General features: G+C 49.9%; 1 protein-coding gene across 5 annotated transcripts in view; it reads left to right on the top strand.

Moving 5' to 3' along the window:
• Nucleotides 1-14,502, top strand: part of LOC141052316 (man(5)GlcNAc(2)-PP-dolichol translocation protein RFT1-like) — an 85,291-nt gene that overhangs the window by 20,417 nt on the left and 50,372 nt on the right. For all 5 annotated transcript variants that reach the window (XR_012220778.1, XR_012220779.1, XM_073549530.1 and 2 more), the window contains exons 9-10: nucleotides 6,025-6,155; nucleotides 6,240-6,384. Coding sequence is in view for 3 of the 5 variants with exons in the window: in XM_073549530.1 (XP_073405631.1) it covers nucleotides 6,025-6,155; nucleotides 6,240-6,384 (276 nt within the window). In the remaining 2 variants the exon portion in view is untranslated. The remainder of the gene's footprint in view (nucleotides 1-6,024; nucleotides 6,156-6,239; nucleotides 6,385-14,502) is intronic.

The following is a 14,502-nucleotide window of genomic DNA, read 5'->3' on the forward strand; positions in this document are numbered from 1 at the left end:
CTGCGCCCGCTCGGACGCTGAGCCCGCAGGGGACCCGCAGACGGCGCTTCCCCCTCCCGACACACAGCGCTCAGGAACCAGCCTGATCTTCCACGCCGGCACGAGAGAGGGGCAGGTACGTGATCTTCAGTGCACGGGTCCCTGTCAGGACAGGAGGACAGGAAACCCAACTGAAGCGAGGGAGAGGTACCGGCCCTTTTATCTTCAGTAGGGTTCCTGTCCTGATTGGGTGGATCCCCTCTTTCATGTGTGCCGTCATGGGAGACGGAAAAAAATTGATGACAGGTTGCAAAGCAGGAGAGACCGGGTGGTGGATATGCAGCCCCAATCCAGTTTCAAAGAAAGTCAAGCTGTCATGCAGGCTCAAGGTGCATCAGTGTCAGTGCAAACTATCCATCGACTCCATCGACATTTGAATGAAATGAAACCCTATGGCAGGAGACCCAGGAGGACCGCACTGCTGACAAAGACAAAAAAGCTAGACTAGACTGCAGTTTGTCAAAATATACGTTAGTAAGCCAAAATGCTTTTAGGGAAGCGTCTTGTGGACAGATGAGACCAAGTGTGAGACAGTGGCAGATATTATATGTGAGGGTCACTATGTGTCTCTATTATGTGCATAGAAGAGTATTAAACCCGCTGGAGTGCATTGCAGTCACAGGCGTAGCTGTGGCTGCAGTGCAAAATAAAAGTAAGTGTGGACCTGGTCTAGTTATTTGACCAAGGCAATGTTTAGGAAAACCTGTTAAGGGTTTTTATTTTTGGAGCGAACTACAGGATGGCAGTGGGGCAGTTTGCTCCCTACAGGCCAGATTTTACAAGTAGCCCATGGCCATAGATTCCATTTAAAAACCCTGTAGCAAACGGTTGGGTGTGTCAGGTTTTTTTGCACGCGGCATGTCATGCCCGCTATGTCTGCTATGCTGTAAGATCCCTGGAGCAGTGTGCACGCGCACCTCATGTTTGCTATGCTGCAAGATCCCTGGAGCAGTGTGCACACGCACCTCATGTCTGCTATGCTGCAAGATCCCTGGAGCAGTGTGCCTGCGCACCTCATGACTGCTGTGCTGCGTGACTCTTGGAGCAGTGTGTAGGCGCACGCGTACCTCATGGCTGCAAGCCGTTCTTGTGTGCGCGCCTGTCTCTGCTCTGCCTGCTGTGGCTGTCTCTGTGGTTCTGCCCCTGATCATGTTACCTTTCCAATGTTCCAGCACTGTCTGACCCAGCTAACCTCTCAGTGTTTCTGGAGCCCCTGATCATGTGACCTTCTCTATGGTCCAGCTCAGTCTGATCTAGCAATGCTCTCTATGATCCTGGAGGAACTGAACCGGAAGTCCTTCCCCGAGCCTCACCCGGAAGTGCAGGTGCTATGGTGCTATATCAGACCGCCCCTTCCTATGGTCGGGGCCTGAGTATCGTGTTGTTGCTCCCCTGCATGGCTGCTTGGTCTGCTCGGTCGCTCCCTGTATTCTGTGCCCCTGCACTCTGCCCTGCAGTGCTTCTCTGCACACGCTCTGTGCTTGTATTCTGCCTCTTGTCTCGTGCCATGTCTTGTGTTGTCTTTTGTGCCATGTTTGTCCTTGATATTCTTAGACTTGTAGTCCTTTTTGTGTTCTCTGCCTTAGCCTGTTTTGCTATGTCTCGCCTTAGCTATTCTTTGACTTGTAGTCTTTCCTCTGTTCTCTGCCTTGCCTGTTTCGCCATGTCTGGCCTTTGCTATTCTGAGCCTTGTAGTACTTCCACGTTCTCTGTCTCTGCCTGGTTTTCCTTATTCTGCCCTATGGTGCTCTCTTGCACATTCCATGTCTAGTCTCAAGGTTCTGCCTTGACCCGGCTCTGGGCTTCGGCCTACGCTCCGCTGCTAGACTCTGTCCTATCGTGCTCTCTAGCACATTTCATGGCTAGTCTCAAGGTTCTCCCTTGACCCGGCTCTGGGCTTCGGCCTACGCTCCGCTGCTAGCCCTTCTCTCTCTCTGGCCCCGCTCTGTGCTTCTGCCTACGTTCCGCTCCTTGTTCCGTACCTTGTCTAGCTTTGCCTTGTTTCTTGCCTTGCCTTGCCTTGTTTCTTTGTGTGCCCTTTGCATGCGCCTGACCTTCCTAACCTCCTGTCTGTGCCTCAGCCAAGCCCACCCTAGCCGTGCCTGCCTGCTTGTGCCTCAGCTGTGCTCGTCGGCCAGTGACAGCTGTGTCGCCTGTTATGCCTCAGCCGGGTTCGCCTCAGTTTTGCCCGTCTGTCTGTGCCTCAGCCCGACCAGCTAGCCAGTGCCCCAGCCGTGCTCTGTGCTTCCTTGCACCCACACTGTCTCTGCACTGTGCTTTGCGTGCTTCTCTAATAGCACGCGCAGGTCCTAGCCTGCTCCTTGGCATACCTCCCCGTGCTTCTGTAAAAGTACGCGCAGGTCTTGCCGTGTACCCTGTCGTGCCCTCTTTCACGCACAGGCCCTAGCCTATACCCTGTCGTGCCCTCTTGCACGTTCAGGACATTGCCTTGAACCCTGACCCTGGGGTGTCCCTTGGCACGCGCAGGACCTTGCCTTGGACCTTGAACCCTGGCGGGTCCCTGCACACGCACCATGTCTTGTACTTTGAACTTTGAACCCTGGCGTGTCTCCTACATACGCACCGTGTTTGGTACTTTGAACCTGGCGTGTCCCCTACACACGCACCCTGCCTGGAACCTTGCCTTTGACCTTGGCATGTTCCCTAACACGCACCATGTCTGGAGGTCTGTCGTGCCTCCTTGTCTGAACCCTGGTTTACCTGCCATATGCCCGGAACCTGCCGATCGCTGCCAGAGATCGTAAGCCTGACGACTGCGGCCTGATGTCCGGAGCTGATGTCCGCAGCCTGATGCCTTGATCCTGTCCATTGTTGCCAGCGGTCCGGAGTCCGATACCATTGAGCCCTTGCCTGTACCCAGGCGTGCCACCTGGCACGTACCATGCCATGGACCGTGGCGTGCCCTCGCATGCACCTTGCTGTGTTTTCCTGTTATCACGTTTTGCACCTGATCTAACCCTGAGTTCGCCTTAATGAAGATACCTTGAATTCATGTCTTATCTTGTCTTGTTTCCTGCACGTCCTTTATCGTCAGACACTCGTATTTAGTGTCTACCTGAGCCGGCCGTCTGGTTCCTGCAGTCGTGGTGGCTCACCCCCTTGATCTTGCCCCTGACACTCCCTGTATAGGGGGTGGTTCCTCACAAGGTCAACTCGCCCTAGGTGGGTGGGTGCACTCTAAAGAAAACGACTCAGCGTAAGCTGACTCCATCACACGGCAGAGCAGGAGGCTCTGCAACAGCCGGCTTGTGTGAGGTAACACAGAGCCAAGAGAAGCAAACACCTGGCACCGCAGCATGGTGGTGCAGTCGCCCTCGGCAACCGGTCTCAGATACGGACTGTTTTGACGCCCCGGCTGCGATCTGGAGGATACTGTGTGCTGTTCATGTTGAGTTGTTTGGACATTAAATAAGTTTGCTCTGAACTTTCCTGGGTCACTGCCTCATTACTGCAAGGTGTGAACACCGTGGCACTACACAAGATAGAGCTTTTTAGTAACGCGCATCATTCTACTGTTTGCTGAAAATATGGTGGAGGTTCAAAGATGTCTTGGGGTTGTTTTGCTGCCTCTCGCCCTGGGTGCCTTGACTGTGTGCAAGGCATCATGAAATTTCAAGATTACCAATTGATTTGGGTGGCAATGTAGTGCTCAGTGTCAGAAAGCTGAGTTTGCTTCCTAGGTCATGGGTCTTCCAGCAAGACAATAACACCAAACATACTTCAAGAAGCACCCAGAAATGGATGGAAATAAATCGCTGGAGAGTTCTGAAGTCTGGAAGCAATGAGTCAGGATCTAAATCTCATTGAAGACCCATGGAGAGATATATAAATTGCTGTTGGGAGAAGGCACCTTCAGATATAAGAGACCAGGAGCAGTTTTCAAAAGACGAGTGGTCCTCCATTCCATTTGAGAGGGGTAAGAAGCTTGTGGATGGTTATAGGAAGCGATTGATTGCAGTTAATTATTCCAAAGGGCGTGCAACCAAATATTAAGATGAGGGTGCCAACAATTTTGTCCTGCCCATCACTGGAGTTTTGTTTGAAATAATGTCCAATTTGCCTTTTTTTTTCTGTTTTTTTAAAAACTTTTCTGTTCGAGCTATGTGTTAATAAGGCTACTTTCACACATCCGGTGTGTGGGGTCCGGCGGCGTGCGGCGAAAAGCCGGGCCGCCGGATCCGGCCTGCAGCCGTGACACCGGATGTGTGTGCGGCGTCTGATACGGCTTAGACGTGATTTAAAGGAGCCGCAGGAGGAACATATACACCGGTGGACAGAGGCAGCTGCTGAGAGAGACTGCTGCTGAAAGGGAGGGGAGGGGAGAGGGGGGTGGAGAGAGAGAGAGAGAGACATGTGGGGTTAACTCTCAGTATCCAGGCGAGAGAATCTCTCTCTCTTGCCGGGCACTTGTGGGGTTAACCCCACAGAGAGATCTCTCTCTCACCCAGACACTGTGAGTGTTAACCCCACAAGTGCCCGGCGAGAGAGATCTCTCACAAGTGTCCGGGTGACAGAGAGAGATCTCTCTCGCCGAGCACTTGTGGGGTTAAAATTCACAGTCCGGGCATGCGCTGTGGAAAAAGCTGGTCCGTCGCTGACAAAAAACGTTGCAGAGAACGTTTTTTGCAGATGCCGGACGGCTAATTTTTGCCGTGTCCGGCAACAACCGGACACGACGCATAACTATCCGGCACGATGCGGCGACCATGAAAGCTTAAGGGACAAAACCGGATCCGGTGCTGGATCCGGTTATTAAAAATTTTGCCGCATCGTGCCGGATTACAAAAGCCGGATGTGTGAAAGAGGCCTTAGCTGATCCAGCTCCTTCCTCAGGCTCCTACAATACAGATAGGGAAAGGCATATCAGCCAACCTTCACTAACATGTCAGATATCAGGTTTATTATTTAGCATTTAACAACATGTACTATCAATCCGGTTTTTTGTTGGTTTATTTTTGTTTGGTTTTTTTTGCATTAACATTTTTCTGTGTCGTGACATAACTTTAGCAATGGCCACTTTGCAGCCAGGCCTTGCCCATTTTCTCAAACCATGCCCCCCCACAAATGTATCCAAAACGCTAACTGTGGAGAATGGCATGGGCAGAACTCTGGCTCGGTTGGATTAGTAAATCTGTCCCATTCTGCCTTTGGATGAGGTAGGACTACGGAGGACTGGCCTGGTGGCCTTATATCATATAGAAGCTTACAATAACTAATTTAGTTATGCAAAACATGAAGCCTGTAGGACATTTCAGCTTGGTGACCACTGATGTAGAATTAGTGTTTAAATAGGTGGACTTCATGAGAAGACCCTTTCTCATACGGAATAAGAATATCATAGATGGAGGCTCCAGTTCTTGTAGACTGGTTCCAACCTTGACCAACGACAATGGCCATTTATCTCAAAGGCCTCCAAGTCTCCCAGAGTGGGTCTCCAGGCCATGTAGCTGATCACCCCCTCATTAAGTGTTGTACCTGATAAGATTTTCTCAGTGGCTTTATGGTGCATATAAATGGGTTGATTTTGGTCCCTTAACGAGCAACAATCAACTACAAGCTAGCTGATCAGCGATCATTGACTTACCTGTTTACACAGGCCAACAAAAACTACTGGGAACAGAACCAAATCGTTACGTCCCTGTCCAACATTGTTCTCGGCGCACATCTCCTGTTTACAAGGGCCAACGTGCTGTTGATTACTATGATATTTATGCCAATAGAAAAGATCCATCCACCGGGAAACAAGCGTTCTGCTCGTTCTTTGAGAGATCTCCGACATTCTTGTCTTCAGCCGTTCATCCATTCTCCACCCATCTAAATGCACAGGTAGAACTAATGGGTGAATGTAAATATTTTTTATGTACAGTAAATGTATAGATTCTTATTATATTGAATTTTTGGACACTTTATATAAAACCTTTTAATAAGCTGCATTGATATCTTATGACTTTTGTCTTTTCCCAGGCGTGTACGACATAGTGAATAACTTGGGATCTCTGGTGGCGCGGTTTGTCTTCTTACCTATAGAGGAAAGCTTCTATGTTTATTTCTCTAAGGTGTTAGAAAGAGGAAAAACTGTCAAAAATCAAAGGAAGGTAAGTGAAATTGTCTAAAATAATGCTGAAAAGTCGCCTTGTGCTGGTAAAACATCCATTTATCCTCTTATATCATGGCAAAAGGAGGAGATGGCTGCCGCATCTGAAGTATTGGAGTCTCTCCTGAAGCTGGTGACGTTGATTGGTCTGGTTATCATTACCTTCGGATATGCCTACTCGCAGCTGGCATTGGATATTTATGGTGGATCCCTGCTTAGTGGTGGCTCTGGTAAGGATGGCAAGTGGTCATGTGTCATAAAACTGTGTGCGATTGAGGGGTTATCCCTTCCCAAGTCTATGAGCTTGAGTGATGATTTCTAAGTTACGGCTTGTATAACACTCCGGAGCTGCACTCTAAATATTCTGCGGGTTGTTAATGGAATCCGTGCACACTGTTCTGGACGGAGAAGCTCCTAATCACTTCATTGTAGCAGTGATGACCGTGTTCGGGTATCTGGATAGGGTTTTCTGTAAAGACCAGCCTTCTGAGGAATGCAAATCGTCTGATTTCAGCTCTGAAGGAACCAGACTTGTTCTCAAAATTGCCACTGCAAATGTGATCAGAGCTGTACATAAATCTTCTCCAATTGAAAAAAAAAATAACCTGCACAAAGGAAAGCTGATTTTCGATAGGAGGCGGTTGATTGACAGGTCTGGTCTCGTACTTCTGCGTCGGTGATAATTTTGAGGACCAGGAGGTCATTGAGGCTGCACTCACAAGCCGGAGACAAACCTGTCTTATGAGGAAAGGTTGCAGGATTTGGGAATGTTTAGTTTGCAAAAGAGAAGACTGAGAGGAGACTTAATAGCTGTCTACAAATATCTAAAGGGCTGTCACATTGTAGAAGGATCAACTTTATTCTCATTTGCACAAGGAAAGACTAGAAGCAATGGGATGAAGCTGAATGGGAGGAGACACAGATTAGATATTAGAAAAAACTTTTTGACAGTTAGAGTGATCAATGAGTGGAACAGGCTGCCACGAGAAGTGGTGAGTTCTCCTTCAATGGAAGTCTTCAAACAGAGGCTGGACAGACATCTAACTGGGATGATTTAGCGAATCCTGCTTTGAGCAGGGGGTTGGACCAGATGGCCCAGGAGGTCCCTTCCAACTCTACGATTCTATGATTCTATTCTATGATTCTGTACTATATATCAGTAAGTGTCAAAAAATCACTTTTCCAACATGTGACTTTGCACCATGCTTATGTTTTCTTCCCTTATCACAACCAAAGCTGAATTTAAAGTACAGAACTGAGACAGATCGGAAGATGGTATGACCTTGTGTTCAGTCAGGAACTGGAGTGTTGGGTCATTACAGCCTACGCCAAGCTACCGTGTCTCATGGGATAAGGATCAACCTCCTTCTGTTTCCACAAGTGGCTAGCAAATGTTTGACTGCAGCTTTGGATGTGACTAGAGAAAAATGTAGCATGTAAATGACATGTGTTAGGATTTCTAGGTAGAAAACCCGAGAGTGGACCCTCTGGGTCGTGGCTCCAGAGCCCCCGAGGGCGAGCGGACCAGGTGATGCCCACCCCCTATACAGGGAGTGTTAGGGGCAGGCCCAAGGGAGATGGAACCACGACAGCCGGAACCAAAGGGACGACCCGGGGTAAATACAGGAGAGCAGATCAGATCAGAGTGGAGAAAGGTATACGAGGGGTAGCGCAGATCCAACGAAGCAGGAGGCAGGCTGTGGAAGCCCGAAGGGTCAGGACGGAACCGGGACCAGAAGCTGAAAGGGAGATGAGGGAAAGGGGATTAGGAAAGGCTGGGCCTGGGAAATGAGACAAGGAATGTGACAGGGGAAGGAGCGTAAATACAGAAGGGAGGTAACAATAGGGCAGAGGTACAGGGACCGGCACGGGAACACAGGAGGAGGAAACAGAGGAACCAAGGAGGACGGTAGGCAGCGACAGGGAGACACGGGAGCAGGCTACAGACGGGGACAAAGGCTGAGATACAGGAGAGCGCAGCACAGAGGGTGCGTGGGGACCTGATGGCCAGGGGTGACGCTGCGCAAGGATAGCGGCGCCACGGACTAAGACAAACAGGCGTCTTACCTGTCCCGACGCCCGACTGAAATACCCGGTGGGCGCCGCCATGATGGGGGCGGAGCCACCGGGTCACGTGCCCCCATGATGCACAGAGGCCGAGGAAGAGCGAGCGCGCATGCGCGGGCCTCCGACGCGCCGAACCCCTGCAAAGCCAGAGAGGGGACGGAGCGAGAGCGGAGAGGAGGGGCGCCGGCTGGAGGAGGACCCCAGGTGAGCGCCGGCAAGCACAACAACATGTAATTAAAGTGACACTTAGATTCCTGTTTTTGTTTCTTTCTTACAAACATCTCCTTTCATGAAGTTGTCCACTACATTTTACTTTTGATGACGTACTCTTAAGCCCCTGTCACACACAGCGATCTCGCTAGCGAGATCGCTGCTGAGTCACAAGTTTTGTGACGCAACAGCAATCTCACCAGCGAGATCGCTGTGTGTGACACCTATCAGCGACCTGCAAAACACAAGCCGCGGAGACACCATCACATGTTTCTCAACGCAAGCAATGACTAGCCAGGTCTTTCCCCGGGAAGGAACAACCATGGGAAGGGCAGTCTCCAATGAAGGAAACCACCTATGCCAAAACATGGTATCCATCCACAGATAGCTGTTTCTGGGTATTGCCCCTCATCAGTGTGGAGTAGGAAACTGGCCAGTAGGAGCAATGTCTAGTAGAAGACTGTGAAAAATGAGGATGAGTGAACTCATGGAGATCAACATCCAACACTGCGGAGACACCATCACATGTTTCTCAACGCAGTGATTTTAGAGCAATGAATCATAGAATCGTAGAGTTGGAAGGGACCTCCTGGGCCATCTGGTCCAACCCCCTGCTCAAAGCAGGATTCGCTAAATCATCCCAGTCAGATGTCTGTCCAGCCTCTGTTTGAAGACTTCCATTGAAGGAGAACTCACCACTTTTCATGGCAGCCTGTTCCACTCATTGATCACTCTGTCAAAAAAAATTTTCTAATATCTAATCTGTGTCTCCTCCCATTCAGTTTCATCCCATTGCTTCTAGTCTTTCCTTGTGCAAATGAGAATAAAGTTGATCCTTCTACAATGTGACAGCCCTTTAGATATTTGTAGACAGCTATTAAGTCTCCTCTCAGTCTTCTCTTTTGCAAACTAAACATTCCCAAATCCTGCCACCTTTCCTCATAAGACAGGGTTTGCAGACCGGTCACCATTCTGGTCGCTCTTTTCTGAACTTGCTCCAGTTTGTTGATGTCTTTTTTAAAATGTGGTGCCCAAAACTGGACACAGTATTCCAGATGAGGTCTGACCAAAGAGGAGTAGAGGGAAATAATGACTTCACGTGATCTAGACTGTATGCTTCTGTTAATACATCCTAGAATTGCATTTGCCTTTTTTGCTGCTGCATCACACTGTTGACTCATATTCAGTCTGTGATCTATTAGTATACCCAAGTCTTTTTCACATGTGCTGTCACTTAGCCCTATTCCTCCCATTCTGTATATGCTTTTTTCATTTTTATTGCCCAGATTTAGTACTTTGCATTTCTCCCTGTTAAAAACAATTCTGTTAGTTGCTGCCCACTTCTCCAGTTTATTTATATCTTTTTGAATCCTCCCTCTCTCTTCTCTAGTATTAGCTATCCCTCCTAGCTTTGTGTCATCAGCAAATTTAATCAGTTTACCCTCAATTCCTACATCTAAATCGTTGATAAAGATGTTGAACAATACAGGGCCCAGGACAGAGCCCTGTGGTACCCCACTTGAGACATTCTTCCAACTGGATGTGCAGCCAATTGCTGATGAGGGGCAATACTCCGAAACAGCTGTCTGTGGATGGATACCATGTTTTATTCGGACTCCCATGACAGCACCACGAGAGAGGGGATCCGCCCTTCAGGAACAGGAAACCTACAGATACAAAAGGGCGGCACTTCTCCCACGCATTAGTTGGTTTCCTGTTCCTGGGGGGACGGGATCCTACAGATGAAATTCCGGATGCCCAGGCCGGCCAGCCGCTGCAGGTAGCGGGGGGGTCTCCTACCTCGGCCGGTGCGGAGCTCCTGGAAGACGCCACGGTGGTCCTGGATGGGCGCACAGCGGTGGCGTGGATGGCAGGGAGCAGCGTCCGGAGGATGGCTGTCTCCAGTGAAGAGACAGGCGCCGCCGGTGAGTATGCCCTCCGGGTCCCCCGGTCAGCGGCGCGGTCGCAGGGTCGGTGGACGGCGTGGCTGCATGGTGCCGGGCGGGGAGCGCTGTATAAGGAGCGCCCGGGCGTCCCGCGTCACTTCCGGTCACGTGCAGGGGTCGCGGTGACGTTGGGGGCGGAACCTGGCAGCGCTTCCGGGTCGCGGCGCTACTGCGCAGGCGCGGAGGCACAAGATGGCGGCGCCCATCAGGAAGGGCGCCGGTAAGCGCTGGACCACCGACCGGTGGCTGGGCAAGCTGGGAGGGGGCCCAATTAAGGGGGGCGCGGCTGGTAGCTGCCTATCCGGAGGAGGAGGGGTATATAAGCAGGCCCCTACATGGGTTCCGTGCTTTGGCCACATTATGCACGCAGTAATGGAGAGCAATCAGGAGAAGCAGCAGCAACGGCGGCAGCAGCGACAATCATCATTGCCGCCCCTTGAGGAACTTCGGCAGGTCAAACAGAAGAAAACGGAGTCCCGCGACAGTAAGGAGCATGCTGGACGAAGTGACCAACACAGTCATAAAAGCTCCTCTAGACAGACAGGAGCAGCGACTGAGAAAAACCCCCCTCATTCTCCGGTACTTAATTGCGGCACTGGTAAGTGATCTTCGTGAATGTTCACTCAGTGACGGGGCCTCCTTCTGTGTTTTATTCTAGGGAAAGAAAGCTACGAGTAAAAACAAACACAGGGAATGCGCACTCTGTGCATGCCCGTTACCAGACTCATGCCCCAAAAGGTTGTGTCTCCCCTGTATCCATCAGACGGTAGCGGAGGAGTCGCCTGTGGTAGCTGCGACTTTAAGGGACATAGTCAGGGCTGAGATGAAGGAAACCCTGAAATCCATGTCCCAACCAGAAAGTCTAAGGGGTGGGGACCCTGTGGAGTCTGACTCTTCGGCAGAATGGAGGAGAAGCAAGGGCTTCCATGTTTCATCTCCCTCGTCCTCCTCAGAAGAAGAGGACTCGGGTCGGTTTTGCCTGCCGCTTGACCGAGTAGACAAGCTAGTAAAAGCGGTCAGAGGGACAATGGAAGTGGAGGAGCCTAAGCCCCAGTTATCCATGCAGGATGTCATGTTCGGGGGGCTGGAGCAGAGGAAGCGAAGAGTCTTCCCATTGAATGAAAAAATTCAGGATCTGATCCGCAGAGAGTGGAAAAAAACAGATAAAAGAGGGTCGCTACCGCCAGCCCTCAAGCGTAGATATCCCTTTGACGATCCGACAGTGAATACTTGGGACAAGGCCCCCATATTAGATGCAGCCATTGCGAAGGCATCAAAATGGTCCTCACTACCCTTTGAAGACATGGGGTCCCTTAAAGATCCTCTAGACAGGAAGGCAGATACCTTCCTTAAAAATACCTGGGAGATGGCAGCCGGTTCCTTAAGACCAGCAGTAGCGTCAACATGCACGGCCAGGTCCATGATGGTCTGGTTGGACCAGTTTGAGGCTCAGTTAAAACAGGGAACGTCTAGACAGACAATTCTTGGGGCCCTACCAATAATCCAGGAGGGCGCAGCCTTCCTGGTGGATGCCTCGGCTGATGCAGTAAGAATGGCCACCAGGACAGCAGGACTCTCTAATGCGGCTCGTAGAGCCCTGTGGCTAAAGTGCTGGCCGGGAGATATTCAATCCAGGGCGAAACTCTACTATCCCGTTTGAGGGGGAATATTTGTTCGGTGTAGTCCTGGACGAACTGCTTGAGAAGGCCGGGGATGATAAGAAAAAATTCCCAAATCTTTGGTCTGCGTCCTACCGACGTCCATTTAATAGAAGGAGATTCGGTCAGGGGAGAAGGCGCAATCCTTCACCTAATAGAGACCGTCCCAGATGGGAGGATAGAAGAAGAAGAGGTACGGGCTTCATGTTCAGGCGCTCGTCGAGAGAACGAAAGAGACAGAATCAATGACTAGCAATTCCCGTGGGGGGTAGACTGTCATCCTTCCTCCCAGCATGGTTACAGATCACTAATAGTGACTGGGTGCGCAATGTAATATCCACCGGGCTTAGGTTGGAGTTCACTCAGGTCCCATGAGATACCTTTAAACCAACTCCCTTAAGAGCTTCACCCCTCGAACGGGCTGCTTTAGAAGCAGAGGTCTTGAGCCTGTGTCAGAAAAACGTCCTGATAGAGGTTCCGGAATCTGAGTGAGGTAGAGGGTTCTACTCTCCCTTATTCCTAATCCAAAAACCGGATAAAACATTTAGAACGATTATTAATTTACGCTTCCTTTAATGAGTTTTTGGTTAATCGCACCTTTAAGATGGAATCCATCAATTCAACAATAAAAATGCTGTTTTGAAGGGTGTTTTTATGGCAGTCATGGACTTGAAAGACGCGTACTATCATGTACCAATCCACGCAGATTTCCAGCAGTTCCTGAGAGTGGCGGTTTCAATAGACGGTATAGTCCGTCATTATCAGTATAGAGCCCTTCCCTTTGGTCTCTCAGCAGCGCCCTGGGTATTTACAAAAATAGTGGTCGAAGTTATGGCTCATTTACGGGAAGTTGACATCTTAATTGTCCCATACTTAGATGATTTTTTGATTGTGGGAAATTCGGTGGGCCATTGTCTATCCCAGATAGAGAGAGCTAAGTCCAGATTAGAGAACCTCGGCTGGATAATAAATTGCGATCTGAAAAATCCCGTTTTCAGCCCTTAAGGGTCCAGAAGTTTCTAGGCTTGCTATTAAATTCAGAAACTCAGCAGTGTCTGTTACCATTAGATAAATTACAACAGATACAGCAGCAGGTTCTTCGGGCAATTGATAATCCCTCCATGACCCTCAGGCAGGCCATGTCTCTGTTAGGCTCTCTAACCTCATGTATCCCAGCAGTCAAGTGGGCACAATTCCACACTAGGGCCCTTCAGAAAGACGTCCTGGTTAATAGCAGGGCCTTAGAAGGCTCCTTACAGGGTCAAGTATTGCTAAGCCCCTCGTCTCTTACATCTCTTAGGTGGTGGCTCGATGATGGAAACTTAGCCTCGGGGGTGCCCTGGGTGACGCAGATAACCCGAATTATAACCACAGACGCTAGTCCTTTTGGTTGGGGGGCCCATATGGGGGACATAGTGGTACAGGGACATTGGGACTCCGATGCTGAGACCTCATCTAACCAGAGGGAGCTATTGGCGATTGAGTTGGCAGTCAAGAGACTCATTATGTACCTACAGGGCCATTATGTGAGGATACTCTCGGACAACCAGGTAGCAGCAGTAGCCTATGTCAACCACCAAGGTGGAACTCGCTCTGATGCAGATAACGGAACGTCTCCTTCAGATAGCCGAGAAAAATTTTCGATCTTTAACTGGGCTCCACATCAGGGGAAAAGACAACGTGAAGGCAGACTTTCTAAGCCGCAGGGAACTAAAGGCAAGGAGAATTGGCTTTAAACATGGATATTTACCACCAGATTGTCCGCAAATGGGGTCAGCCGGAGGTAGACCTCTTTGCCACCAGAGAAAACAGGAAAGAAAAATTGTTCTGCTCTGAATCCCAGGGAAAATCCTCTGGCAGTGGATTCCCTCCTGATAAGATGGGACTTCTCTCTAGCATATGCCTTTCCGCCATTAAATCTCCTACCTCTGGTAGTAAGGAAGATCAGGGAAGATCGGGCAAGGGTCATATTAATTGCCCCCTTTTGGCCCAGGAGGACCTGGTTCGCATGGTTGAGGACCATGTCTGTATGCGATCCCTGGGTACTGCCGAACCTTCCGGATCTCCTCTACCAGAGGCCAGTCAGCCACCCACAGGTAGTGGGACTCCATTTGACGGCGTGGTGTTTGAGAGGACACTATTAAACGATAGAGGGTTCTCCAAAAATTTAATTGATATCCTCCTAAAAAGCAGAAAACAAACTACAACAAACATCTATGCTAGAACCTGGAGGCGATTCCTGTCCACCTTTCAGTTTGATGTCAGGGACGGAATTCCCACGAAACAAATTCTGGAATTTCTCCAGAGGGGTCTCGAATTAGGTCTCTCCACAAGTACATTAAAAGTACAGGTTTCAGCCTTAGGGGCCCTGTTTGCATGTGATATTGCCAATAACTATTGGGTAGCGAGGTTCATCAAAGCAGCGGCTAGATCGAGACCCATACACAAAGACAGATGTGTACCTTGG

This window comes from Dendrobates tinctorius, unplaced genomic scaffold (assembly GCF_039654945.1).
Source record: "Dendrobates tinctorius isolate UK_male_01 unplaced genomic scaffold, ASM3965494v1 ptg000159l, whole genome shotgun sequence".
NCBI classification, from domain to species: Eukaryota; Metazoa; Chordata; class Amphibia; order Anura; family Dendrobatidae; genus Dendrobates; species Dendrobates tinctorius.